Consider the following 26,945-nt stretch of genomic DNA (forward strand, 5'->3'; position numbering starts at 1 on the left):
ATTTGAATGCTAGAAATTGCATTATGTTCATTTTATACATACAAGCTGTACATTGTTTTTAGTACCCTTTCAGTTTACTCTAGATTCAAAGGGTGCTCCAATGTGCATCTTGCTTTAACTTACCTGTGGCATTTTATTTTAACTTGTCTGTAGGATTACTCTCGTACATTACAATGGATAACATTTGTTTTTCCTCTCCTCACAATAGCCCGTTATTTGTAACATGGAAGATTGGCCGAGATAAACGATTGCGGGGATGCATAGGTACTTTTTCTGCCATGAACCTGCATTCCGGACTCAGGGAGTACACACTTACCAGGTAAGAGGTTTTGTTAATCTTCTTATTCGATCATATATTAGTGAAGTGAACATTGCAAAATGTCACCCCCTTTATCTTAAATCAATCTTTTAATCTTGGGTTACCATATAAACCAATTTAAAGTCCCTAATCCTACAGCTGGTGACCTCATCCTGTCGTTATCCGCAATTCCCTTTAGTTTTTCAATACGATGGCACTGTAACTTGGCTGCAGTGGTTTATCAGGTGTGTTTACTCTTCAATCTAGGCTCACTGATTACGGATGCCTGTACTTCTTTCTACAGCTTTATAGCTTTTGGAGGCATATTTTGTTTTCCATTGAAAAGTCTGTTTTATTGTAGCGTAGGTGTGCACGTTTTTTTCTTTAAGTAGTTGCCTTTGAGAGGTGTCCTTTGACCGCTTTCTCTTACTAGGCTGCTGATGTGTAAATGGCTAAAGCCCCTTAACCTTATACATTGCTGATGGCCTCTGAAGAGTATTCTCAATATAGCTGTTGTTTAGTATGTTCGTGATGTAGCTTGAAGACCTTTTTAGGTCTCGCCCTGGAATTCGCATCCGAAGGATGCGTCCAGGGTCGGAGACTTATAGTTCTCGGACACGGGGGAATGAGGACAAGAAACTGTCACGAGCTTTTGAAGGCAGATTTGGGTGCGTGCACGTTCCGTCCTGCACTTCCCTCCCATACTCCCAGCAAGTCAGCCTAACGCGCATGCATGCACACACACGCGCACACGCACTTACACTTACACAGACACGCAGGCACCCAGACAGGCAACCCCCTCCCCCACCCCACAGTCACACACACACGCATACACACAGACTCCAAGACGCATACACACACACACACACACCCACACAGCCCGCCGCACGCGCACACACATGCCCCCCGCCCTCGCAGCCCAGCAACAAGGCGAAGCCCCACTCACCTGCTTCCTTGGTGCAGCAGCTCTCACTGGCAGCAGGACTCTTCCTCCCTTCTTCGGCACCGGGGCGCAGGGTAGGCTCCTGCCTGCTCCGGTGCTCCAAACAATCGCGGCTCTTCCGTGGGAGGCGGAGTAGGCTCCCGCCCTCCTACTTCCTGTTTCCGGTTGTCCCGCCCGGCCTGCCTGACTTCCTGGTCGCAGGCCGGCGGCGGACTGCAGCACACGCTTAAGTTATGTCAACAATCACACATCCTGCTGTCATGCTTGGCCCCGAGGTTAGTATCAGCCTCATATTTAAGGGCGTGTGGAGAAAATGTTGTGAATTATTAAGAGGTTAAGAAATTTACATATTGGTGCCCGCAGGTTGGTAGTTTAACCTATTGAAGCTTCTCCGGAGGCGCCCCAAAATGTGAGAGTTGAAAGAATCAATTGTTCGTATGCATGGACAGCCGAGACTCAGTTTGAGGATGTTTCTAGATGACTGTGGATTGTATCTTATTAATGCGCTACAATATGCTTGTTTTAGAAGTCCACATGTTCTGCTTTTGAAGTACCTACTTTTTGCTGTCATGTTTGAGCTTGAGTTGCTTGAGTTCTCATCCTGCTACAGAAACGAGAGCTTAGACACTTAAGCAGTGTAAACAGAATGTGGCTATGTTGTATATTATGTATAAACAAATGCAGTTGTAATAACCACTTGGAGGGAATCTGCAAGCTCTGACAACTGTGAGTGATGTTGCAACCCCAAGTTATGTCATTACTTTTATGTAAAATGCTGGGGCACCCCAGAAGGGGTCCCAGTGAAGAGCTAGATTGTCAAAGCTTTAAAAAAGGACAAGACCTCCCAAATTCCGTTCAGCAAAAAGACTGAGGGTTGGCCCAGGCACAGTGAAAGAGCACCCCCGTTCCCACCTTCAGATTAAATCTAAATGTAAGGTTTTTGTGGGAATAGGACATGGTGTGAGAGGCCGAATATCTGGTACTAGCCCAGTCTTGTTGCTGGTTGTCCTCAGCTGGTTAGAGCTCCCCACACTGAGACCCCCCTCACACATTTGTGGATGGAGTCAGAGAGCCTGGGCGGTATCCATCTTGGCAGCAGGTGTGTTCAGGATCTCACACTGATCTCGTATTATTGCGCTCTCTGATACACTGAACATAATTTCACAAAAGTTCTTTAGAAAAGTTTAAGCTATTGCCATTATAAATTACAATAACTTTAATTTAAGTATTAGTTAAAAAAATTAAACGCCATTGTGATTTGTAATATCAATACATCTAAGTCATGTAAATACAAAACATATTGCATTACAAATGCTATAGGTATCACATTTGCGAAAGTTATAACTATTGGCATTGTAAATGACAAAGCTATTAATTTAGGTATTTAAAAAAAAAACATAAATAAAAACTTTGCCATTTTTACATTTGGTTCTTAGACTTCCTCCCTTCATGTGCTGTTGCATAGACCGTTGTGTACAGAAATCACAACTTTGTATTGAAAAATCTGACACTAATCTGGATCTATATGTGAAGATTTCTTCTTGACTGTCAAGAGTGATAGTTGTAAGTGGTTGGGGTGAGGAATGTGATAGTGAAAAAGGTCTAAACTACTTGACCAGTCCATTGTATGTGCCCTGCTTAGAAAAGCATTTGAACTCTCATGGAATGCTAGTGCTGATGATCAATTCCAGCATCAAGTTAAAAGGGTATGTGCAAAAGAATGTATATGTATTGGCATTTATATAGCGCACTACTTACCCGGAGGGTCCCAAGGCGCTTCGACCGCTGCGAAACCCTTCCTGGCTTCCCTGAGAGATGGTCCCTTAATGGGGATCTCCAGGGTGAGACCAGGCATCCCCGGCGGTCTGGTGGGGCCGTTAGTGAAGATGAGGCAAGCTAATGCCCAGAGTTGCCGAGTGTGATCGCTGATCAGAGTGGGCACCGAGGCGAGAGAATTATCGAGTCCGCTGACACTGGTCCAGAAACCTGCCGCGCCGGGAATCGAACCCTGGTCCCGGGCCGTCCTCTGCTCTCGGGTCTGCCGCCTCTAACCAGTGAGCCACACTACAAAAGAAAACTTTGCTGAGGGATGGAGCAGCACATCAATGCATCACTACCTGCTACCAGGAGAAAGCGAGAAGGTATGCAAGAAGACAGATGTGATCTCACTACAGACAAATCGTGGCCCAGTTTTAAATAGCACAGCGATCCTTCAACAATGGTATACTAGATGGCGTTACTGTGCCAGCTCTAATGTTCACAATTTGCCAGTTGGTGCCACTCTCTAGTCTCTTTTCCACCAGTTTTCCACAGCACTCCTACCTTTTTGGATCTTTAAATTGAAAGATAGTCTTGCAATCTGTTTGTAACCTTGTTCTCGAGCTGTACTTTGCGAGATGTGGTAGTTCGTTTTTTGTTGGGACTTGAGGCAGCGTGAGCGCGGTTCCTTGCCAGTTCATTTGTACCTTAAAAAGCAAACTAAATAAGTTTAACACCCAGCCATTACTTACCATTGGTTGGCTTCCTTGTCACTTTAGTTTCCTTTCTTCTCATTGGTCCACTCCATCAAGATTCACTTTCTCTTAATGTGTTTGACAGATCCGCAAAGCAGGGATCAAGTACTGCTTCCTTTCAGCACCCAGTGTCCTTCCACCGGGCAATATTTTACTTGTAGCACGTCAGAAGAGTGCATGTGTTTTGCAAACTGTCTTGCACGTGCTCACTTGTCGTTGCTTGCCATTCCCCTCCAGCCGTCATCTTGCTGCCCTTCCTTCCCTCTTCCAGGGGTCCCTTGTGTTGCTCGCCCTTCCCGTTCTCCTCCTGCCGCTGCCCAGGTTGATCCGTCCCTCACCTGCCATAACAAACATTTGCAATGCAATAGGTCTCGCATTAGGAAAGTGTGAGCAATTGGTACTGTAAATTACATTTTTTTATGTGTTGGCTTTGGAAATATATACATTAATAGCATTGTTATTCACAAAGCCAATAGCTTACACTTTCCTAATGAGTCCTATTGGCTATAGCTATGCTTGTTGGTAGCAAGCAAGGACAGTGCTGTTGTGGTGCTGAGTGATGCTGTTGTGGTGCTGAGTGATGCTGTTGTGGTGCTGAGTGATGCTGTTGTGGTGCTGAGTGATGCTGTTGTGGTGCTGAGTGATGCTGTTGTGGTGCTGAGTGATGCTGTTGTGGTGCTGAGTGATGCTGTTGTGGTGCTGAGTGATGCTGTTGTGGTGCTGAGTGATGCGGTGGTGTCCCAGAGTGATTGGAGGGGGTGGGTGAAGGTGAGGATGGGTGAGGCTTGGTGTCCAAAATTCTTAAGCAAGGGCATGCTGGCTCATACCCATTGAGGCCATTCTGGAACTAATGAAAGCTGTGGAAGTTAAGAATACAGGCAAGGTGGGACTACCTCAAAATTACAACTTGGTCCCGAGCATGGGGGGGGGGGACTCGAGAGTGCTGTTCCGTGGTGCAGCGAAGTGCACCGGAGTGAGCGGGCAGTCAGCTCACTTACTATGGTGGCCCCAGCATGGTGACCTATAGGTGTGAAAATGTATACCAAGATGGTGTATGCGCTTGGAGTGGTAATTAAAAAATATAGATAAAAGGTATGTGAAAGGGCACATACAAGAAAAAGTATCATGGTAGGAAAATGAAACCAACGAGCACTCCAAAGAAGTTTTAAAAAAGTGTGAATTAATAAAATGGGAAGGGCAGTGCAGCAAAGGTTGATAAATAGGGATGGGGGAAAACAAGAGTGAGTTAGTTTATTTAAATTAAAAGAAGCCAAGCAGGGTGGGAATGGGTAGAGGAATAAACAGACTAGCTAGGTAGGGTGAGAGCAACATGGAGAGAGTGGGTGGTAAGAGGCATAGGTGCGCGGGGAGAGAGAAAGAAAAAGCATGAAATCCCACAGTGTTAACAATTTCTTGAATGTAAGCAGCAGTAGGAGAAACGTTAGCTTGGGAAAAGGATGGTAAACAAGCTCTCGGCATTGCTGTGGCGGGGGCGTGGTGGGAGCGCATTCCTTTGAAGTCTGATGCGAGGCACAGACAAATGGTGGTTTGTGACGTTGCTGGTTTGTGCATGCACATAGATCACATGAACTGTGGCTAATCCGCCGTTGGCAGACTTATTGGACTGCTTACTGGAAATCTCTTAAGTCAAGACCTAAAAAGCGTAATGATGCATCATAGCACTTTTGACCCTCCTGGCCATCCAAAGTTGCTAGTCTCTCCTGTCTGCCAAAAGAAATCAAAAAGGTTTGCGAAGCCAAATAGCCTTATATGCAAGAATTGTTTGCTTTGGTAATTTTGGTTAAATGTCCTGTTACTCCCTCCAACCCGCTAACACCCACCGCTAGCTTTTTGTTGCTCTCCTGCTTGCTCTGACCTTACTTTGTAATCGCCTGCTACCACAACTGTTGCATCATGGTGACATTCACTTTTGAACCAACCTCCTAACATTCAACTTTTTTTTATTTCCCGCTCTAAGATTTAAATAAAAAACCTAATGCTGCATCAGGATGCATAGCCATCACACCGGTTTGTGCTGTAAAGGTGCTTTTTGTAAGTGACATAATCCTCACGTTATTTGGAGCTACTGTGCGGTCTGCTTCTCTGTTCTGTATGTGTTCTGTAATTCAGGGGCCTTTGATTTCTTGTAGGTCAGCTGGCTCCTTCTGACGGTTTTAAAGATGGCTGACTCGTCCTCAAGCGTTGAAATTGTGCATTCTCTTGGTAGTGTTTACCCCTATGTTTTATAGTTATATGCCTTTTGCGTGCCTTTCTTGTGTTACGAGGCTGAGCACGCCTTTTTATATTCTATGTTGTGAACTACCCAGCCCCTACATTACATTGTAACACACTGGCTTCCTCAGCTCCGGGCGGGTCCTGAGTGCTTAAATAAAAGTGGTGCAGACCGCTCACTGTCAGACTGTAACTAGTACCCCAGCCAGTGTGTTGCTTTTATTACTGGTACCTTTGAGACCTAATGGAGGCCAGTGCGCCCTGATGTCCGTGCAACTACACCGATGACAAGTGGACTGTGCGCCAATGTGTGCGGTGGTTGTCGGTGCCTGCGCAATAGCAACGCAAAGGAAGCGACCTCCTGTAGCACAAGTGAAGGACGGCAGTGTGAGCACATCCCGGGAGGTGTGCTGTGGCAGAGAGCAGGCCCCTCTCCTGCAAGTCTCTGGGTGAGGCGGAGTGAAGAGCAAGGCTGTGCGTGCCACTCATCCCCATGACGGAGTGAGCATTTTGGCACGTGCTGCCAGCTCAATTGGGGAGTTCCTAACTGCAGGCTGTTGGCGAGGGAGCAGGGCGTGGACCATACCCCCAAAACTTGCATCTGAAGGCTTGCACACTATAGAGGCCTCTACGCGTGCCTGCCCAGTGAAGTGCTCAACCTAGAAGGGCCACCACTCTGTGGCCTGCATCGATCTCTCATATTGCGCCCCCCCTCCAGGTGATACTCTGCAAAGGGAGGTGGTGGGGTGAAGTGTCCAGGGAGATGAGGGACTGAAACAAACAAAGGATAGAAGAGAAAGCAGAAATCAATAGAAGTGTTACGTCTGCCAGTACTGTAACTAAGAAAGGACTTGCACACTTGTACTACAGAGGAAATAGGTTGAAGGCGGTGCAAAAGTCTGTGTGTGCATACAGACAGAAGGCAGAAGACACCAACACTTTGAGACATAACAGCACCAGGTTATCAGAAACGTGTTGCAGCAGGCCCCAGCTGCAGCCCCCCGACCCCCAAAAGCTCTGCCTCCGCCAGCCAGCTGACTGAACAGGCCACGCCTGTGTCAAGATGGCGCATCTGCAGAATTAATTTTGCGCCATGAGGGAGACAGATGAGGTCAATGATGTTAACTATGGGTGAAGACTAATTGTAGGACTTGTTGAGAAATTACCTAATACAAGGAAGGAACACTATTTTCATACTTGCGCAAGCATCTTACTACACATGGCTTCCTACATTATTCTAGATTTGGATAAAATATTGCAAATCCCTTTAGGGCACAAACCTATGCCCCGAAATATCAAGTGCTCTGACGTCCGAAACCCTTCTAAAACAAGCACTGGCGTTGCCAATAGGTCTCGCAGTAGGAAAGTTTGAGCTATTGGTCTTGTAAATGACAATTTTTTTTATTTATGAGTTGGTTTTGAAAATAGCGAAATTAATAGCTTTGTCATTTACAATGCCAATAGTTATAACTTTCGCAAATGTGACACCTATAGTATTTGTAATGCAACATGTTTGTATTTACGTGACTTAGATGTATTGATATTACGAATTACAATGGCTTTTAATTGTTTTAAATAATTAATACTTAAATAAAAGTGATTTTAATTTATAATGGAAATAGCTTAAACTTTTGTAAATAACTTTTGTGAAGATTTTGTTCAGTGTATTTTTTTGTGATGAAAATCCAAGAACAGAAGTGAAATATTAACATCTTTTTGTGACATTTGTAATAAAGCTTGAAACATTGAGAGAACATATTTAAACCAGTTGTTGTTGAATGGTTGCGCGTAATTATGTGGCACTGAGTGGTATTTGGAGTGTATGTGTTTTGTTATGCTATACTATGTTTTGTTTTGCTATACTATGTTTTGCTATCCTTGTGTGTGGTTATGTGTGTCTGTGTGTGTGTGTGTGTTTTGTGTGTGGGGGTTGTATGTTTGTGTGTGGGGTTGTATGTTTGTGTGTGGGGTTGTATGTTTGTGTGTGGGGGTTGTATGTTTGTGTGTGGGGGTTGTATGTTTGTGTGTGGGGGTTGTATGTTTGTGTGTGGGGGTTGTATGTTTGTGTGTGGGGGTGTTGTGTGTGTTAGTGGGGGGTTGTGTTTGTTAGTGGGGGGTTGTGTTTGTTAGTGGGGGGTTGTGTTTGTGTAGGGGGCGGTGTGTGAGGGGGCAGTGCGTGAGGGGGCAGTGCGTGAGGGGGCAGTGCGTGAGGGGGCAGTGCGTGAGGGGGCAGTGCGTGAGGGGGCAGTGCGTGAGGGGGCAGTGCGTGAGGGGGCAGTGCGTGAGGGGGCAGTGCGTGAGGGGGCAGTGCGTGAGGGGGCAGTGCGTGAGGGGGCAGTGCGTGAGGGGGCAGTGCGTGAGGGGGCAGTGCGTGAGGGGGCAGTGCGTGAGGGGGCAGTGCGTGAGGGGGCAGTGCGTGAGTGGACTGTGTGTAAGTGTAGTTGTGTGTGTTTGTGTGTGTGTGGGGGGGGTTGTGTGTGTTGGGTTGTGAGTATGTGTGGGGTTGTGTGTTTTTTTGCATGTGTGAGGGGGCAGTGTGTGAGGGGGCAGTGTGTGAGGGGGCAGTGTGTGAGGGGGCAGTGTGTGAGGGGGCTGTGTGTGTGTGTGTTTGTGTGTGTGTGTCCTGTTGAGTGCCACTCACAAGGCTGGGAAGCACCACATATACTGTTGAGGTCACCTCTGACGCAGTTAGAGGTGTCTGGTGAGATGCAAAGCGCTAGATGCAGTATTGCCATGCAATGTGACGCAATTGCAATAGGCTAACAGGGTGGCATGAACTGGATGTATATATTTATTTACATAGCGCCTTACTATTCCTGTCGAGATGTTGACTTGTGCTGTAACGCACAGGCTGCTAAAAAAGCACCAAATATGCCTCTAGGGTGATTGAGATGCGAAGCGCTTGATGGAGGAGTGTCCCGTGGTGTGATTATGTTACACAGTTGTAAGACTGTGAGGCATGGGACGGCAATGCTGTGACAAAAAAGCGAGAGCCTGTTGGGGCAGGGGGTGAGGCACAAGAATGAGAAGCGGCGTCTAATATGGCCGTTGCGGGAGGCTTAGGGACGAGAGGTGAGCTGTGACGCAGTTATCAATGCAGAGGGATGAGGTGCTGTAATGCCCCATGATGGGTGCCCTGGTAGGAAACTGAGGGAGCTGGCAGCATTAAATACACTGTTGGTCTTTTAACATAACGCGTGCGAGCCAGGAAGTCTGTAGCTGAGATGCAACCACTTGTGAGGCTCAGCAGGAGCAAGTGGGAGAAGGGAGAGGGGAAGAGATATAGATCAAAGCGCTTTCCTGGTGTCGGTGCCGCAGGCTGCCAAATGGAGAGCGCGTGCCCGTCACACTGTGTCTGATCCGGAGCAAGACTGTTTACATAGAGCGCATGAGGGATGTAAGCAGTACACAAACAGTGGGCTGTGGTTGAAACCAAACTACGTAGACCTAGGAAAGATGAAGGCTGAACATGGAGCAAGACTGCCTGCAAAGAGCACATGAAGACATGGGTGGAGTGCAGGAAGAGTGAGTGTGTGTGTGTGTGCAGAGTACATGGGGGATATAAGCTGAACATGAACAGTGAGTCTGTGTGCACGAGTAAGCAAATGCACAAGCAAAATGCGTGGTGAAAAAACTTGAAAGATATAGGTTCTGAACACGGAGTAAGGCTGTGTGCCCAGAGCGCATGTGGGCATGCAGGCAGTACACAACAAGTGAGGCTGTGTGTACAGAGCACATGGGGGAATGGGGGCTGACAGGAAGAGTGAGAGAGACTTGAAGCTCGGCCCACATTTTTCATTGGCTTGTGTCATTGCCCACTTAGACTGTGGCTGTTCATTGGATAAAAGGTTCAGTAGTCCCTCCTTAGTACCGCCTTGTCTTATGTTGTAACCTCCCATGGCAACACCCCCTGTTACGTTTGTTGTTGCTCAGTACGCTTTACTTACAGCCTCTGAGGACTATTTTCTCAAATAGCTTTGTCCTGGACAGGCTCTCTCCTACCGCTTTAAAAAAATATATATATAACACGCACTAGCTATGTAATCGGTTTTGCATTTGCGAGAGTTTAAGCTTTTAACACTGTAAATGACTATGCCCTTTATTAATCTGTTAAAATAAAAGGCATTGTCATATACAATGCCAATAGGTCAAACGCTCATAAACGCGAGACCTATTGCATTGCAAATGCTGGTTTGATTTTACTTTTGAGAAAGTGTCACTCAAACTGTCACACGTTTGGTTGTATCACTAACTCCCTTTCAAAACACAATTTTAAAAACGTGTCAGCTATGCATATAATTTCTGAACTGTAGGTGTGTTGTACAAAAGTTCAAAAGAATAAAACTGATTTTACAACTATCAGAACAAAACCATGAGAACAATTGTTACTACTGGGAGTGGCTTTATAGGAGAACTCTGTCAGACGCCGACAGCAACGACGGAACTGCAAGTTAGCGCAGAAGAGCGTTCATCTAGTTTTCGTAATAAAGGCGGCCATCTTGAAATGCTGAAATTTCGCCTGTAGAACCTTGAATGGGTGTTGGTGTCACATTTTGAAACTTACAACTTAAACTATTAACTTTATGTGCGACTAAAGAGTACACTGGGTAATAGCAATATGCATTTCAAGCTCCACATACTGCTGCAAAGTTAGCGATTTTATTGCTCAGTTTGCCAAGCACCTTATTAACTATTTACGGCTTTTACGTAGGGTTGCGTTTTTCTTTCACATTTTCTATTATCTTTGTCGCAAGTCTAGCCCTCAGTATTTCCCTGAAAAGGCACTGCAGAATTTTTCTTATGCTAGACACGCTGTGATGCTCGTCCACTTTTCATCTCTGAAACTAAGAGCCTCACAAGCTACGGAACCGGAAAAATTTGTTTCCAAACGTGAGGTCAGGCGAGAGTGCACCTTGAGAGGGGTCGGAATATGGTCATTTGTACCCTTTGAAACCGGTGTCTTGCACCCATATCTTGGTAAGATTAAAATATATCGTGATGTGTGTTGCTTTACGTTTATTTATGCCGTTTGAATAGTGCGGACATTACCCGAATGTGTTAGAATGCTACAAAACGGCAATAACGTACTGCATAGTAATCAATTTAATCAGCAATAAAAATAGGATGAAAAGATGTGAACAAGACGGAGAGAAGGCGGGGAGGGGGAGGAGAAATGCAACACGGCGGGGAGGGGGCCGAGCGGGGAGAGCGGGATGAGGGTGTGAAGCAGCAGGGACCTATGAAGTGAAGCTAAGCTTCACTTCAAAGGTGTGGGAGGAGTGCTGCTATGGCCTGAGGGAAGCTGGCTGGGGAAAAATGCAATAGGAGGGAGGGAGGCTGATGCGCGTGCTTGTTTGGTCACGTTATTCACGTGAACTTAATGAAAACCGCACCAAGAAGCCCTTGGTTTGACGAGGATTTCGAGCACTTGAATTCTCGCTCCGCTCAATGCGCTTGCGCGCATTGATAGGGCGCGAGACCTAAAAATACTACACACAGCATAACCAACTTTAAACAAAGTTTCCTTAGGTCCAAGAATTCATTTTCAGTCCAACTAGCTAGCTCTCAAAGTTCAATATCCACATCCCACATGGACGAATACCTTGGTCCTGGTGGTGCCTTAATTCTTATGCTTCTTAATAGCCTTTTTGCCACATCATGTTGACCCACAGTTAAGCGATCTATCAATTCATTACCCTCTGAAATCGCCAATCTGACAATATTAACTGTACTACAGGATTTTCCCTCAGGGATAACTTCTGTCAAATAATTAACCAATTCTACCAGTGGTGCCGATACGGGATCCAAACTCCTCGAAGTACACCAACGAAACAATCTGCCCCAGGCCACCCTCTACGCTTTTGATGTTCCTGGAGACCATGACTCTTTAATGAGATTTGAAGCCTCCAGCAATAGCCCTGACACCTGCCAGACTCTCCCGAAATCGACCAGGCCATCAACCTTAAATGACCCTGCCAAACCAACTCCTGATTATCCCCTGAAGCGCTTGTTAACAAGTTTGGGGTATTCGGAAGAAGTATTGGTTCGGCAATCAACATCTCCATAACATCTGTATACCATACTTTGGATGACCAAAAGGGGGGTTACTAACACTATTTCTGCTATGTAAATGTAAATGTAGTGTATCTTGTATAGCGCACAGCTGCCCCAACGGGGCGTCCCGGCGCTTGCTTAGGGAACCCGTCCTGGTATTCCCCTGTGAGATACCCAGCAGGGCATCCGCAAGGTGAAAGCCAGGCATCCCGCCGCGAGGGGCCGTTGTGGAGATTAAGCAAGCTATTGCCCAGAGTCGCAGAGTGTGAACCCGTGGTTCGAGTAGGCACCGGAGTGAGAATTGTCGAGTCCGTGGACATTTTGGACTCAAGACCCAGCCGAGCCGGGAATTGAACCCTGGTCCCGGGCTGACCTCTGCTTCCAGGTCTGCCTCCTCTAACCAGTGAGCCACACTTCTCCACTGCTATATCCCTTTTCACTTTCAGCAACACTCTGAATCGATGCTAAAGGAGGAAATGCAGAACTCCTTAAATTCCTCCAGTCATGCAGAAATGGATCTATTGCTTCCACCCCTGGATCTGGTCTCCAACTGTAGAGCTGAGCATTCACTCTGTTTGTAAACTGATCTATTCCCATTGGACCCCAACAAGTGTTTATTGACGAGAACACTACTCTGAACGATCTCCAGTCGCTGAAATCCTTAAACTGTCTTGAATTCCAGTCTATTGTATTGCTTATCCCTGGCAAGTACTACGTTTGAATCCTAATTTTTCTGCTTAAGCCAAATGTGCTAGAATGTGGACCCCCTAGCTTGTTCACATATCTCAATGCCGAGATGGTGTTTGTCTTCAAAATAACTAAACATCTCACCTGATCCCTGACAAAACTCTTCACTGCAAAGGAACCTGCGAACAACTCCAATTAATTGATGTGCATCTCTTTCTTGGCGTGTCGTCTATGTGCTACACCTTGCTCCCCATTCCTGAAGTCTGGCATCCAATTCTAGGAGTAAATCTGGGGTGAGTCCGAAAATGCCTCCAAATTTTCCAGCTACTACCTTAATTCTTTTTTAGTTTCTGAATCTGTCTGAACTTTGTGTGAATATCTCACCCTCTGTTTAAATACATAGTCTTTAACCTCTGCAGTGCTTGATAATGAAGGGGAGCTGGGAATACTGCCTGGATAGAGGCAGAAAGGAGACCTAGAACTCCCGCTGTTTGTCTCTGGGCTAGCCAATCTCTTGCCAATGTTCCCCAAACCTCTCTTCGGATTTTCTTTGCTTCTCCATGGGCAATCTCCATACACAATCCAACGCCCAAAACTTAAAACCCCAAACCAGTCTCTTGTCTTGGTTTCAAGCAAGACTTCTATCTGTTCATTACAAACCCTAAGTCCTCTAACACTGTAACTGCCATTGTCGTATGATCGTGGGCCACTCCCTGCTCTGAGACATAATAAGGATGTTGTCTAAGTAAACTATCAGTCTCACCCCTCTTGTGCGCAACCACGCCACTGTTAGTCTCATTTCCTTTGTAAACCGGAGGGAAGGCTTTTGAATCTTTACATGGTTCCTTTTCATTGAAACTTCAAAAGATCTCTCTGATTTAGGCAAACAGGAACTGTTAGGTTTGCCTCTTTCAGATCTAGATGTGTCAACCAGTCCCCTCTTTTCAAGATGTCACTCAAAATGTGTATTCCTTCCATTTTGAAATGATTGTACTCTACCCACTCGTTAAATTCTTTCAGATTTATCACTGGTCTCATTCCCTTGTCCTTTTTCTCAACGAGGAACAGATTGCTTACAAACTCTTCAGAGGTATCATACGTCTGATTTCTCTGTTGCTCTTTTCTTTATCAAATCTTGAACCCCTTGTTCTACCAATTTTTACTCTTTTGAAAACCTTAAAGGTGTCAGCCGTCTTACCTAAACCAGTTTTTCCACAAAATCTGATAACCACTCAGTTTGTAACACTCAAGAGTTGGAGCTTATCTTTTTGCATCTTTCTTAAAAATGGACGAGTCTGCCACTCAGTTTTTCCTATCTAGACAAATGGTTGCTTCGACTCTTTCCTCTCTCTCACTGGGGGTAGAAACTGAGTGAAAAGTTTCCTGATTGGTAGCCACTGGGTCTATCTATACCCACGAGAAAATGAACTGTGTAATTCCAAAACCATGCATTCTCCAGGCCGTTCCAAATACCTTCCTAATATCTTTTTGTATGGAGGTAAAGGCTACTACATCCCGTGCCATTTCTTTCACATACTCTTCATCAAAAAGAAGACCCTTTGCCTCCTGACCAGATTCTTCCCCTGACAATTCCCCCTGTTTCGGGTCATTTTTCAAAAGCAGGCTCTTCCTACGTTCTCAACACAGGGACGCTTTAGCATTCCCCAATAAACAGACTGCTTCCTGCTCCCATTGGCTCCATTCTAGGATATTTACAGCACTTTCCTGAAGATAGGCCTCTTCTCAAAGATCAAATATATTAGTTATGGGACCAAAAACATCTAGGAGGTGGTTCTGACAGCCTTTCAAACCTTTATCGAACCCTCTTCTTGGGTCTCTACCCGATGTTTTTTTTTTTTTTAATTTTTTTTTTTTTTTTTATAAATGCAAGCATATTTGCATCCAATTCGGGTGTGTAATCCACCTTTTTGCCTAGAGAAGGTCTTGTCACTTGGACGAGTCTAGTCCGAAGTTAATTTGTCTTTTCTCACTTTATCCAGAATTCCACATACTCAGCCACATGTTTTATTGGGACCCATTGAGGAGATAGTGGGTGTTGAATAGTGTTAGGGTCAAACATAGTCACCCGAAGGGTATTTAATCTGTTCCAAACGTTCTTTCTCCTTTCCTATTTTACTCTCTCCTTCTCCTCTGAGGTATCAAAATCGGAAGAGCACAATTATGATATCCCCACTGCTGGAGAATTCATCAACAATAGCTCTGTGATCCACTTGAGCGGCCTTTATAGCCTTACCACACAACTCCTTTTGAGTTGGCCTCTATTTGCCTTTCTGGTTAAAGGCCCCTTTCTCCTTGCTAACAGTCTCCTTAGACAGATGTTTCCTCTTTTGAATAGTTTTCCTGCCATTCCACTCATCGTGGCATCGCCTACCGCCTCCTCTACTGGCCAAAGTTTTTCTTCTCCATCCTTTTCCAAAACCTACCTTCACACTTATCATGTAGCCAACACAGAGACTGCCTTATCAACACACTGCTGAACTCTGCCCTCAACATTACCTACAACAGATCCTTTCTCCTCCTTATTCTTTAGATTTCTTTCCTCCTCCTGTCTAAAAGCCTATTTGCCTCTCGGAGCCAAACATGAATGAAAAACTGAACCAGGCTGCACTTGTGACCTCAAGTGTAACTGACAATCTAAAAAACGGTCTACAGCCAACTCACTACGTAACAAACGTATCTAAAATGACCGTGTCACCTGACCCCTGTACGGTGCCCCAAGAAGGAAAAACTCCGAGACAATATCTATGCAGTTGCGAGGACGGAGGCGCCAGAGAAGGTGCCCCTAATTCCTTCTTTTTTTCAAAACCCCGTTGCGGACTGTTGTTCGCAACACTATCATCCTTTCCCTGTATGGAATGTTTTAACCACATGACTGCTAAGGCAAATCCCCTCCTGTGCTGGAAATCCTTGAAATACATTATTTCATGACGAGCTCAGCTAGTCATAAGCACACGACCAGTGTACTGCATGACGAGCTGAGCTCGTCATGAGCAGCGAAGGGGTTAAGGAAGCCAGACCTGAAGTTGGTCCGCTCTGGCTCCCGCTGCTGATTACGGCGTCAAGAGTCCTCGCACACACACCAATACCGTTGCCGAAAGCGCAGGCTTCTAGTGCCTGTGACTGCTTGGAGCCCTCACGAAGCTAGATTCAAATCAGCTGCTCGAGCACAGCTATTTCTCAGTCCCGTGCTCTCTAGCTCAGTCAGGCCAGTTTTCAGACGAATTGCGAGAAATAGAGCCCACGCCTACGATTCGGCATGCGGAATCCAGCACCTATAAAAGTCAACACACCGCACTAATTAAGGGTAGTCAAAACAATTATGGGGGAAGAGTAGCTAATCCGATAAGACTAAGGAGCTTTCCCAAGTAAATTAAACTATTTTCAACAAGTTAACATAACTCGGCCATGATCTTTAACGCGCAAACACAATCCCAGCGTCATTCACACACAATTTTCGCATATGTAAAATAGTGAACTTATCGCAGCTGTGAGCAGCAACAAAGCAGGAAGATGACTGCCACACAGGTAACTAAATAGCCATTAGAACATTAATAGGTTCCTATTCTAAATTCTTTTTGTTTTATAGTTGCTGCTGTGAGTTGCAATTAAAGGGATATGCATAATGGTCTACGTGCCTTGCCATAAAATCCAAACTGTATTTACTCTGTATTTGGGGTACCTTAATGTAATGTTGCCTAATAGGCTGAGCTGAAATGGAGAAAAAAGCAAAAAGTACAACAGAGCTGTATCAACTGGTCAGCTTCAACATTTTATACTTTCAGTGTAGCATGCATAAATTATACATGTTGGGTAGTGTCACACAAATTGTGATAAAACATATAAAATAGAACACGTAACAGGCAGGTGACAATCCTGGATGGAAACAAGGTTTCATATTCTGGTGAATAGAAGCACTGACAGGCCACAGGTTTCTAAACAAAACTTTGGGCTCCGGCACCTATTGTTTAATGAATTAAGCACTGCGACAACCAGCCAGCCCGTACAGATGTGAAACTGGAAGACCCTGAATGTAAATCGATATTCGCTAAAAGGTCAAGGTAGGTGGTTTTAGAAGCAAGACATCCAAAAGGTCTACATGCTGCTGTGACGTGCTGCCTGTTCTACCTGGATCGTATCATGTCATTTTGAGGGGGCGTCTATTCTTGTCGCATATTTTCTTTTTATCAACCACTGTAACTACCGACCCACGTATTGTTTTGTATCTGACACATATAGCTTATTGTCTAAAGCCCATATGCTTCCCTACATCTGGATGAAATAAATCATTGCATATCAGCTGATCATGGGGATTTTCCACAAAAGACCTCTATGGGTGCCCCCAGGCTTAGTATCCCAGAATCTGAATCCCGGCTGCCTTGGACCGGTCTGAATCTCCACGTTAAAAACAGCAAATGTTGTCTCGGTTTTACTCATTTGAATTGAGAAATTTAGCAACATATAGTCAATTATAGGCATAGACCGTAGCCGTTTTTCCTGTAAGGCTCTTTAAAATCATACAAGAAACAATCCTGTTGATGCACGGGCATTGGTAATTCAAAACGCCTTGCCACTCTCTCCAGAAGATTAAGGAAACCTCCAATATCCTCCAGAGGTGAATCCGCTTGGGGAGGAGATGAGATGCCGGTGGGGGAATAATGTAAGAATCACACTCATCTTGATGAATTTCACCTTCTCTCTATTTCCTCTTCAGAGGATAACAACTGTTGTACAGGAGCAACCTAAGAGAAGGTCGAACACTTGGAGACCCCTTCTGTAGAAAAGGGGAGCGAACCTGTGCTTCCGGAAGGAGGCGCAGAGGAGGAGCCTGTTGGAGAGGAGGCTCTGGCAGAAATCTTATAGTGTGCAAGCATAAATTGCTGAACCGTCACCAGATTCGAAGGAAGGCACATCACATCCTGTCATTGTTGATGTGCATAGTAATATTGATGGCCGTAATCATCCTTATCAGAATCTTCCTGGTACTTAACATTAAGTGCAGATGGGTTTGGAGCTGCCCCAAAAATACGATCGCCCACAGATCCCTCTTCCTCGTCATCTTCTTCCAAAAGATGGGATGGTAAGAGATTGCACCCGACTAGGTGAAGTTAAAGCTGGTGTCAATTTTATGTTTTTCTTTCCTAGTTGATTGTGTCGTTGACGAGGGCTGCTTTACGGACAAATCTTGATTCGTCAACAGAATCACCTTTGTCGACGAATTGTCTGAGACTAGGATTTTTGTTGACGCTGACAAAGTTGTTACCGTCGTCAGATAACTGATGACACTTCTGCCGTCAACGAGGGTCTTCCCGTTGACAGGGTCGATGAAGACGATGGAGAGATCAAGGCCCCCGTCAACAGTTGGACAGTCGTAGAGGAATGCCCTTTCGACAACGGCGATTTTGAGGAAACAATCTGCTTCATCAACGATATTGGAGACGGACGTATAGACTATGATGTTGTCGACATCGATACTGAAGAAACAGTGACGGTAGTGGCTGTAGAAACCGTCGACGTGACGAAAACCACATCAGGATTTTCTTGTCGACTGAGGCGTTGTCGACGAGCTGTCCATCGGGGGAGCAGAGGTAGGGTTCTTAAAAAGGTATGCTTCAACTTCACAGGAGGAGTAGAAGGTTCTGAAGCTGGCTTCTTAGCCAAAAACCTCTTTTCTTTGTGAGAAATGTTGCTAACAGACCCAGCATGCTTCTGAAAGGATTCAGATGACTGATGTTTTCTTTGGTGACTGCAAAGATGTACCAGCAGGGTCATCTAAAGGTCTTTTTGAGGCATTTTGGAGGAGGATTTGGAAGTAGTATCACTGTGACCATATTTTTAAACCTCTGAAGCCACAAAAGAATCTTTCCTTCTACATCTCTCAAAGTCTTTGTAGCAGAAGTCCAACATAACTTACAATCCTTAGGCTTGTATTGAGGATAAGGGCAGTAAAGGCAGTCCTAATGTGGATAATCAACGTTTTCTTCCTGCAAGTACCACAGGCTCTGAAAAGAGCTTTCTTAGGTGTATCTGACATGACGGGCGTCAGTTTAATTCCCCTCAAAACAGATATATAGTACTGGTATTAAATCTGACTGGAAAAACACTTTAAAATAGAGGAGAAAGAGAAATAACTGAGCAGAGCTCAGTGGAGACTCCCCGAGCACGACGTGCAGTAGAAAATCTGAAGAACTGGAGCTTTTCTCTGGAAGGTTCTACTGGGTGCTGTCTATTGATTGGCTGGTTCTAAGTTTTAGTCCATTTCTTTTTTAGAAAAGGACAGAGATATGTTACAAAAGTTTTAAGGCCTAGGGCCTCAAGTTCTATGTCTAATAGGACATTACTTTTAACAATACAGGGGGCACCCATCTCGACAATGGGGAATCTATGAAAGTTCCATTACTGAGTAAGTGCAGTTGAGTGTCGTGGAGTGGAGCCCAGTGTAATGGCACAGAGTGGAGTACCATGCTGTAGAGTGGCAAGGAGTAGCGTGGACTGATGTAGCATACAGTGGAGTAGAGTGGAGTAGGGTGGACTGGCGCGGTGTACACTATCAGAAAGTGTGGTGGAGTGCAGTGTGACGCACAAATAACTTACCTTTGGTAACGATAAATCTGTAAGAAACAGTAGTTAGTATTAGATTCCTTACCTTAGAATATCCCAAGGCGTCAGACTGGATCCGGAAACTTTTGCGTAGCAAGGACCCCTGCTCGTCGGTAGGGGTCGTCTGCGGTTCTGCGTTCGTCGTTGCCGCTGGGATGACGTTGCCGGAGTACTTAGACGCCGCCCTCGCGCACTGTCAGTTCTTATACACAGCTTTTCCGCGCCAGAAACGCAGAGCCATGATAAAAACCAACACTGGTGCCATGAAACTAGGGCCCTGAAAGGGGATGACCTTAACCCTAGATATCGGTTCGCAGAACAGGAGGATGGGTGGGGTGGTAAGGAATCTAATACTATCTACTGTTTCTTACAGATATATTGTTACCGAAGGGAAGTAACTTGTGCATCTGAAAGAAACAGGTTAGTATTAGATTCCTTACCTTAGAATAGATACCCAGCAATACCAACCCCGGTGGTGGGTCTGTGAACCAATGATCACACCAGAAAGTCCTGGAGAACCGAATGGCCGAAAAGCCATCTCTCCGGACTTGGCTGTCCAGGCAGAAGTGTCTTGCGAACGTGTGCAGTGAGGCCCACGTAGCTGCCTGACAGATGTCCTTGGGCAGGAAAGAGGGTCTTGTCCACAACACAACCGTGTCCAGATGGACAGAAAGGAAGGGAGGCTTGGATGAAAGAGCAGAGAGGACAGTTATGAAGTGGCTCGAAGGGAGCGCACATCAGAAAAGTAAGTACAAGGTTCAAGTCCCACTGAGGTATCTCGAAAGGAACGGGGGGAAACATATGAGTGAGGCCCTTCAAGAACCTATTAACAACCGGGGATTGAACAAAGAAGGCTGATCAGGTAGCCTTAAGAAGGCGAAAAGGGCAGAAAGGTAGCCCTTGATAGTGCCCAGAGCAGAGCCCTGCTGGGCAAGAGAAAGAAGAAAGAGGAGAACCTCAGAAAGAGGGGCAGAAAGGGGATCCACAGCCTTTGCTGTGCACCATGCCACAAACTTGTTCCGCCTGCAGGCATATACCGACTTTGTGGAGGGACGCCTGGCTGCCAGAATCACATCACAAATTTCAGGAGGCAAGTCAAATGGCCTCAACTGTCGCCGCTCAATCTCCAAGCATGGAGGTGGAAACTGGACAGGTTCGGGTGGAGGACCGTACCCTGCTGCTGCGACAGGAGGTCCTCCTGAAGAGGCAGACTAATCGGGGGAATCGACAGACCTGCTGAGTAGCTCAGGATACCAGTATCTTTGTGTCCAGTCCGGAGCCACAAGGATAACGTGGGCCCGGTCGCGTCTGATCTTCTTCAGCACTCTGGGCAGAAATGGTATAGGCGGAAAGGCATACAACAGACCGCAGCGCCACTCTCCTAGGAAATTCCAACGCGCAGAACTGAAATTGCGCGTTCTCTTCTGTGGCGAAAAGGTCTAACCAAGGCTCTCCCCACTGCTGAAAGAGGCCTTGCGCCACGTCCAAGTTCAGACGCCATTCTTGATCCATCATGCACCGACGGCTGAGTTAGTCCGCCCTGGCGTTCAGGGAACCTGCCAGGTGTTGAACCACCAGTGTCACGCCCTGATGTTCCAGCCACTGCCAGAGGTGCAGAGCCTCCTGGCTTAGGGTCCTCGACCCCACCCCGCCCTGTTTGTTGCATTACCACATGGTGGTGGTGTTGTCCGTGAACACCTGCACTACACTCCCCCAGACAGAGGGGAGGAATGCCTTCAGTGCAAGCCGGATCGCCCGCAGCTCCAGAAGGTTGATGTGGAGCCGGGACTCTGCCGGAGACCAGAGGCCTCTGATCTCCGCCTCTCCCATGTGGCCTCCCCAGCCCTGGAGGAACGCGTCCATCACAACTGCGTGCTCCAGTTGGAGTCGCTTGCGGGACCGCTCCCGCAAAGCTTTAGACGTCGGGGCCCAGCAGTCGGAGCAGGCCTTGTCTTGGTCGAGGCCCAGGCAATGAAGACACCGGCGATGGGGGTCGGTAACGGACATCAGTCGGTCGCAGTCGGCGCAAGGTTTAAACCCGGGCATCCCTACGGGCACCGTCTGAGTCGTTAGACTTAGAAAAGGATCAAAAATTATCGAAAAAGTTTTGTAAAAAATTGACTAAGAGGCACCACTTTTTCCGAATCTGCGCTTGCTGGCGCGGAAAAAAGAACTGACGTCAGCGCGCGAGAGCGGCGTCTAAGTACTCCCGCAACGTCTTTCTGGCACCAACGACACCGACGGCTGATGCAGACGACACCTACCGATGCGCAGGGGTACTGCTACACAAAAGTTTCCGGATCCAGTCTGACTCCTGGGGATATTCTAAGGTTAGGAATCTAATACTAACCTGTTCCTTTCAGATAGTGGACTACAGTGTTGTACAGTGGCGTGCATCGTGTGTGGTATGGTAGAGTGTACTGGCATAGACTGTCGTAGAGTTGAGTGGTTTAGAGCACAATTGGGGAGTAGACTGAGTAGTATGTTAAAGAAGAGTCTCCTGTATAGCGCTTGGTATCGTTTTTCTTTCAGTGAAGAATTTTAGTTGACATTTGCCTAATAGCGTTTTTCCTGCGCCATAATTTAAATTGTTGATTTGCTCAGTGCTCCTGATTACTGGCAACTTTAGCGCATGTACTGCTTAAATCGCGCTACCCCACCGCCATTTTGCTGTTGTTGTTTGTTTACCTGCCCCGTGTCTCCTCCCCGCTCCCGCCTCCCAAGCTGACCCTCCCACGTTCCGCCCCCCACTATCCATTTATGGACAGATGTACCCACGCGCAGCGTCCACGTGCTACGGTCGCGCCGAAGGTGCGCCAAAGGTAAGCCCGTCTACGCCCGTCCGCGCCTGGACCGTGCCCAGCGCCAGAGCCCCTGGTCCTCCTAATGTCCACCCCTCCCGCATTACTTACGATGCCACCACCCTCCTATCCCTTAACCCCGGCCGTTCCCCCAACTGCGTCCAAGCCGCCCCCGGACACACCCATGGACCCTTTTCCTGCAACTCCTGCAAGTTCGACGGCACCAAGAACTCCTCCTCATCTACGAACTCACAACAGATATCCGACCCCAACCACCTACAATGCATCCTGCTCAACACCCGCTCGGTCCACAGGCACGCCATTGACCTCTGGAATCTACTAGACACCATCTCTCCGGACGTCGCCTTCCTAACAGAAACATGGATAAACGCCACATCAGCCCCTGACATCACCATTGCCATCCCGGAAGGCTATAAGATCATTCGCAAGGACCGTACCGGACACACAGGAGGAGGCATCGCTATCGTCCATAAGAAATGCATCCGCATCTCAACCAGCTCAGACGTCAATCTCGCCAACTCTGAACACCTTCACTTCCAGATCCACACAGACCCCAAGACCACACTCAGAGGCACCCTCCTTTACAGGCCACCAGGACCCCGCTCACAATTTAGTGAAGACATCACGGACTTCATCACTCCACACGCGCTCCCCTCCGAGGATTACATCCTTTTGGGAGACCTCAACTTTCACCTTGAAAAGAACAACGACCGCAACACAACCACCCTTTTGGACAACCTCGCCAACCTCGGACTTAAACAACTTGTCACTTCCCCCACCCACATCGCAGGTAACACACTCGACCCTATCTTCACCTCCAGCAAACATGTCTCCTTCAGCCACACCACAGCTCCCCTCTGGACTTACCACAGCTGCGTTCACTTTACTTACAACAAGCCCACATCCAACAACCACCCCCAACCCACTCTGCAAAGAAACTGGAACAAAATCACCATCGCCCAGATCTCCTCATCGCTTCTTCAAAACCCCCCAGCCCACTCCTCAAACCCAGACCAAGCAGCCACCAACCTCACCCAATGGTTATCCAACAGCGCCGACATCCTAGCACCACTGAAAAAACGACAAATCAAACTAGGCAGCAAGAAGGCCTCCTGGTTCAACGAGGATCTTAAGAAATCCAAGAAACTCTGTCGCTCCCTTGAGAAGGCCTGGAAAAAAGACCCAACCACCAGCACCAAGGACCCCTTCAAAAACGCCACCCGCATACACCACCAACTGATCCGGACTGCCAAGAAAGCCGCTTTCAAGGACCGACTAGATAACGCCCATAACAGCAAGGAATTCAACATCGTCAAGGAATTTACCAACCCCTCAGCCAACTCCAACGACATCACCCCCTCTCAAGCCCTCTGCGACTCCCTAGCCTCATTCTTCCACAACAAAATTGCAGACATCCACAACAGCTTCGACAACCGACCCAAAGACCAACCCACCCAACCCCCTGCAGGACCCCCAACCCCCCCTGAATATCCTCAATGACTGGAAGCCAATCTCCACTGAGGACACCATCCGTCTGATGAACTCTATCCACTCAGGATCCCCCACAGACCCATGCCCTCACCACATCTTCAACAAAGCAGACTCCATCATAGCACCACACCTTCGAGACGTCATTAACTGCTCCCTCAACTCCGCAACCTTCCCGGAAAGCTGGAAACACGCCGAACTAAGCGCCCTTCTGAAAAAACCCACAGCGGACCCCACCGAACTCAAAAACTACCGCCCCATCTCGCTCCTTCCTTTCCCGGCCAAAGTCATCGAGAAAGCGGTCAACAACCTGCTCGCCGCATTCCTCGAAACCAACAAATCCCTAGACTCCTCACAATCCGGCTTCCGAGCCAAGCACAGCACTGAAACCGCCCTCATCGCAGCAACAGACGACATTCGAACTCTACTGGACAATGGAGACACAGTCGCCCTCATCCTCCTCGACCTCTCCGCAGCCTTTGACACGGTCTGTCATAGCACCCTTTTACAACGCCTCAGAAACGTCGGAATCCAAGGAAAAGCACTGGAATGGATCACCTCGTTCCTCACCGGAAGAACCCAGAGAGTCCGCCTTCCACCATTCATGTCCGAGGCCACTGAAGTCATCTGCGGCGTACCACAAGGATCTTAACTCAGCCCCACCCTCTTCAACGTATACATGAGCCCCCTCGCGGTCATCGCATGCCAACACAACCTCAACATCATCTCCTATGCCGACGACTCAACTGATCCGATCACTCACCAGAGACCCTAACACTGCCAAAACCAACCTGCATGAAGGAATGAAAGAAGTAGCCGAATGGATGAAGCACAGCCGTTTGAAACTGAACTCAGACAAAACAGAAGTCCTCATCCTAGGCACCTCCCCCTCCGCCTGGGATGACTCTTGGTGGCCAGAGGCCCTTGGAAAAGCACCCATCCCGACGGACCACGCACGGAACCTGGGCCTAATCCTGGATTCCTCACTCTCGATGAACAGACAAGTCAACGCCGTTTCTTCATCTTGCTTCAACATTCTTCGCATGCTCAAAAAAACATTTCGCTGGATCCCCACCGAAACTAGAAAAAGTCACCCACGCTCTGGTCACGAGCCGACTGGACTACGGAAACACCCTCTACGCCGGTACCACCGCAAAACTCCAGAAAAAACTCCAACGCATCCAGAACGCTTCAGCCAGGCTCATATTAGACATCCAGCGCAAAGAACACATCTAAGCCTCCATTGGCTCCCCGTCAATAAGAGGATTACTTTCCGGCTCCTAACCCACGCACACAAAGCACTCTACGAAATCGGACCCGAATGCCTCAACACACGACTGTCCTTCTACACCCCCCCCCCGCCAGCTACGATCCTCCAACCAGGCCCTTGCCACTGTACCTCGCATCAACAAAACAACCATGGGAGGTAGATCCTTCTCCTACCTGGCAGCTAAAACCTGGAACTCACTTCCCACTCACCTTCGCCTTACTCAGAACCACCTAGCATTCAGAAAGCAACTTAAAACGTGGATATTTGACAAGTAAGTCCCCGCCCTTCTTCAAGCGCCTTGAGACCCTCTGGGTATGTAGCGCGCTATACAAATTTATTGACTTGACTTGACTATTGTATAATGGTGTAGAGTACTGTAGATTTGCATTAACAGGAGTACATTGCACAGTGGAGTGCTATGGAATGGAGTACAGTGTGGTGGAGGGGCGTAGACTGTCAGAGTGGGTACATGGGGGCATGTCTGAGCGGAGCGGATTACTTTAAACTGATGTCGCATGTCAGTGGGTGAAAAGATGTAATGTGGCATGGAGTGTAAATGGTAATTTTTTGGTGCAGGTGTAAATAATTTAAGTAGTGTTTAAGTTACAAATGTTTACATAGCTATATATTGTGCCAAGAAATACCACAGTATCTTCACAGTACATACTGACGACAATACAGTTTATGATTGGCTAATGGCTGTCTTTCCAAAACGTAAAAGGCAGCCATGTCGTTTTCAGAACACTTTGGCAGCATTCTGGGGTAGGGCCTTATATATAGTTTAGTAGGTTTTATTATTGCTCTCTATTTCTGCTTGATCAAATTGGTAATAGGTTGTGTAATTTAATGACATTTTTCTATATATGTTTTAAACACTTTATGAGGAACCGCACAAGTACCTAAAAAGTACCATGATAGTTACAAAAAGAAAAAATACACAAAAAATTCACAACATGCTGTAGTACACGTAAGATAGTGTTTTACTGAAAATGCATAACTTTTTTAAACAAAACTGTAGTACACTATTTGTAAAACTACAGTGGCCAGAGATATCGGCAAGTTAAAATGCCTTCTAACTTTAAAAATACCTACTTATCCTTAATACCTGTACTACTCAAAAGAATTATCTGCACACCAGAATCTATATTCAGGCCAAATTTCATTCAAATCCGTTCGGGAATTTTGTGCAATCCTGCAATATAAAAGTCGATGGAAAATGCATTGGTGGAAAAAAAATTACCATTTATTCTGTGCACCCCTTGACCAATCACCGCTAAACGTAGCACCAAGCTAGAAAAAGCTAGGTTTGTCAAGTTTCATAAGATTAGTCAAACCGTTTAAAAATTTACAAAAATCTGAGGAATTCCAATCTCTGAGAATCTTAACTATGACCACAGACAGAGTGGTTACTGCCACTAAGTAAAAATATATACATTATATACTTTACGTTCTAATTAGGCTTACATTTTACACACACAAAAACAAATTCAGCAGTTATAGTTATGCTTATCAGTTTACAAACAGGAAAAAAGAGGCAATGCCCGGAACTACTTCTCAGTACCCGGTTTTCCTTACATGGAATATTCTATACATTGAATTATGATCTGAGAAAAAATCTAATTTCAAGTTGAATGTGCTAATAAATTCTTCATTAGTGCATCTTCGTCTTCAGTTGATAAGAACATAGGTATTACAATCCAAAGATACATCAATCGCCTTCTTCATATACATGTAATAGTACGACACAGCCAACACATGTTTCGCAAAAAATATAAGGCATCTTCATGGCTTAGAAAAAATAAATGTCAGACTAATTTGATTCCATGCTAGTCATATTTAGTTCCCAAATTTGTCTGGAATTTATTTTTGCTAAGCCTTGAAGAAGCAAAATGTTTTTCGCGAAAAACGTGTTAGCTGTACCAAACTGTTCCATGTATATGAAGACAGCGTTTGATTGTAATACCTATGTTCTTATCAACGGAAGACTAAGATGCACTATTAAAAAAGAACTTGTATGGAC

General features: G+C 46.4%; 1 protein-coding gene across 1 annotated transcript in view; it reads left to right on the forward strand.

Annotated features, from left to right (window-relative positions):
• AMMECR1 (AMMECR nuclear protein 1) overlaps window positions 1-26,945 on the forward strand; it is a 534,200-nt gene that overhangs the window by 166,256 nt on the left and 340,999 nt on the right. The window contains exon 2 of the mRNA XM_086918441.1: window positions 209-319. Coding sequence (XP_086774567.1) covers window positions 209-319 — 111 coding nt within the window. The remainder of the gene's footprint in view (window positions 1-208; window positions 320-26,945) is intronic.

Source organism: Lissotriton vulgaris, chromosome 4_1, assembly GCF_964263255.1.
Source record: "Lissotriton vulgaris chromosome 4_1, aLisVul1.2, whole genome shotgun sequence".
NCBI classification, from domain to species: Eukaryota; Metazoa; Chordata; class Amphibia; order Caudata; family Salamandridae; genus Lissotriton; species Lissotriton vulgaris.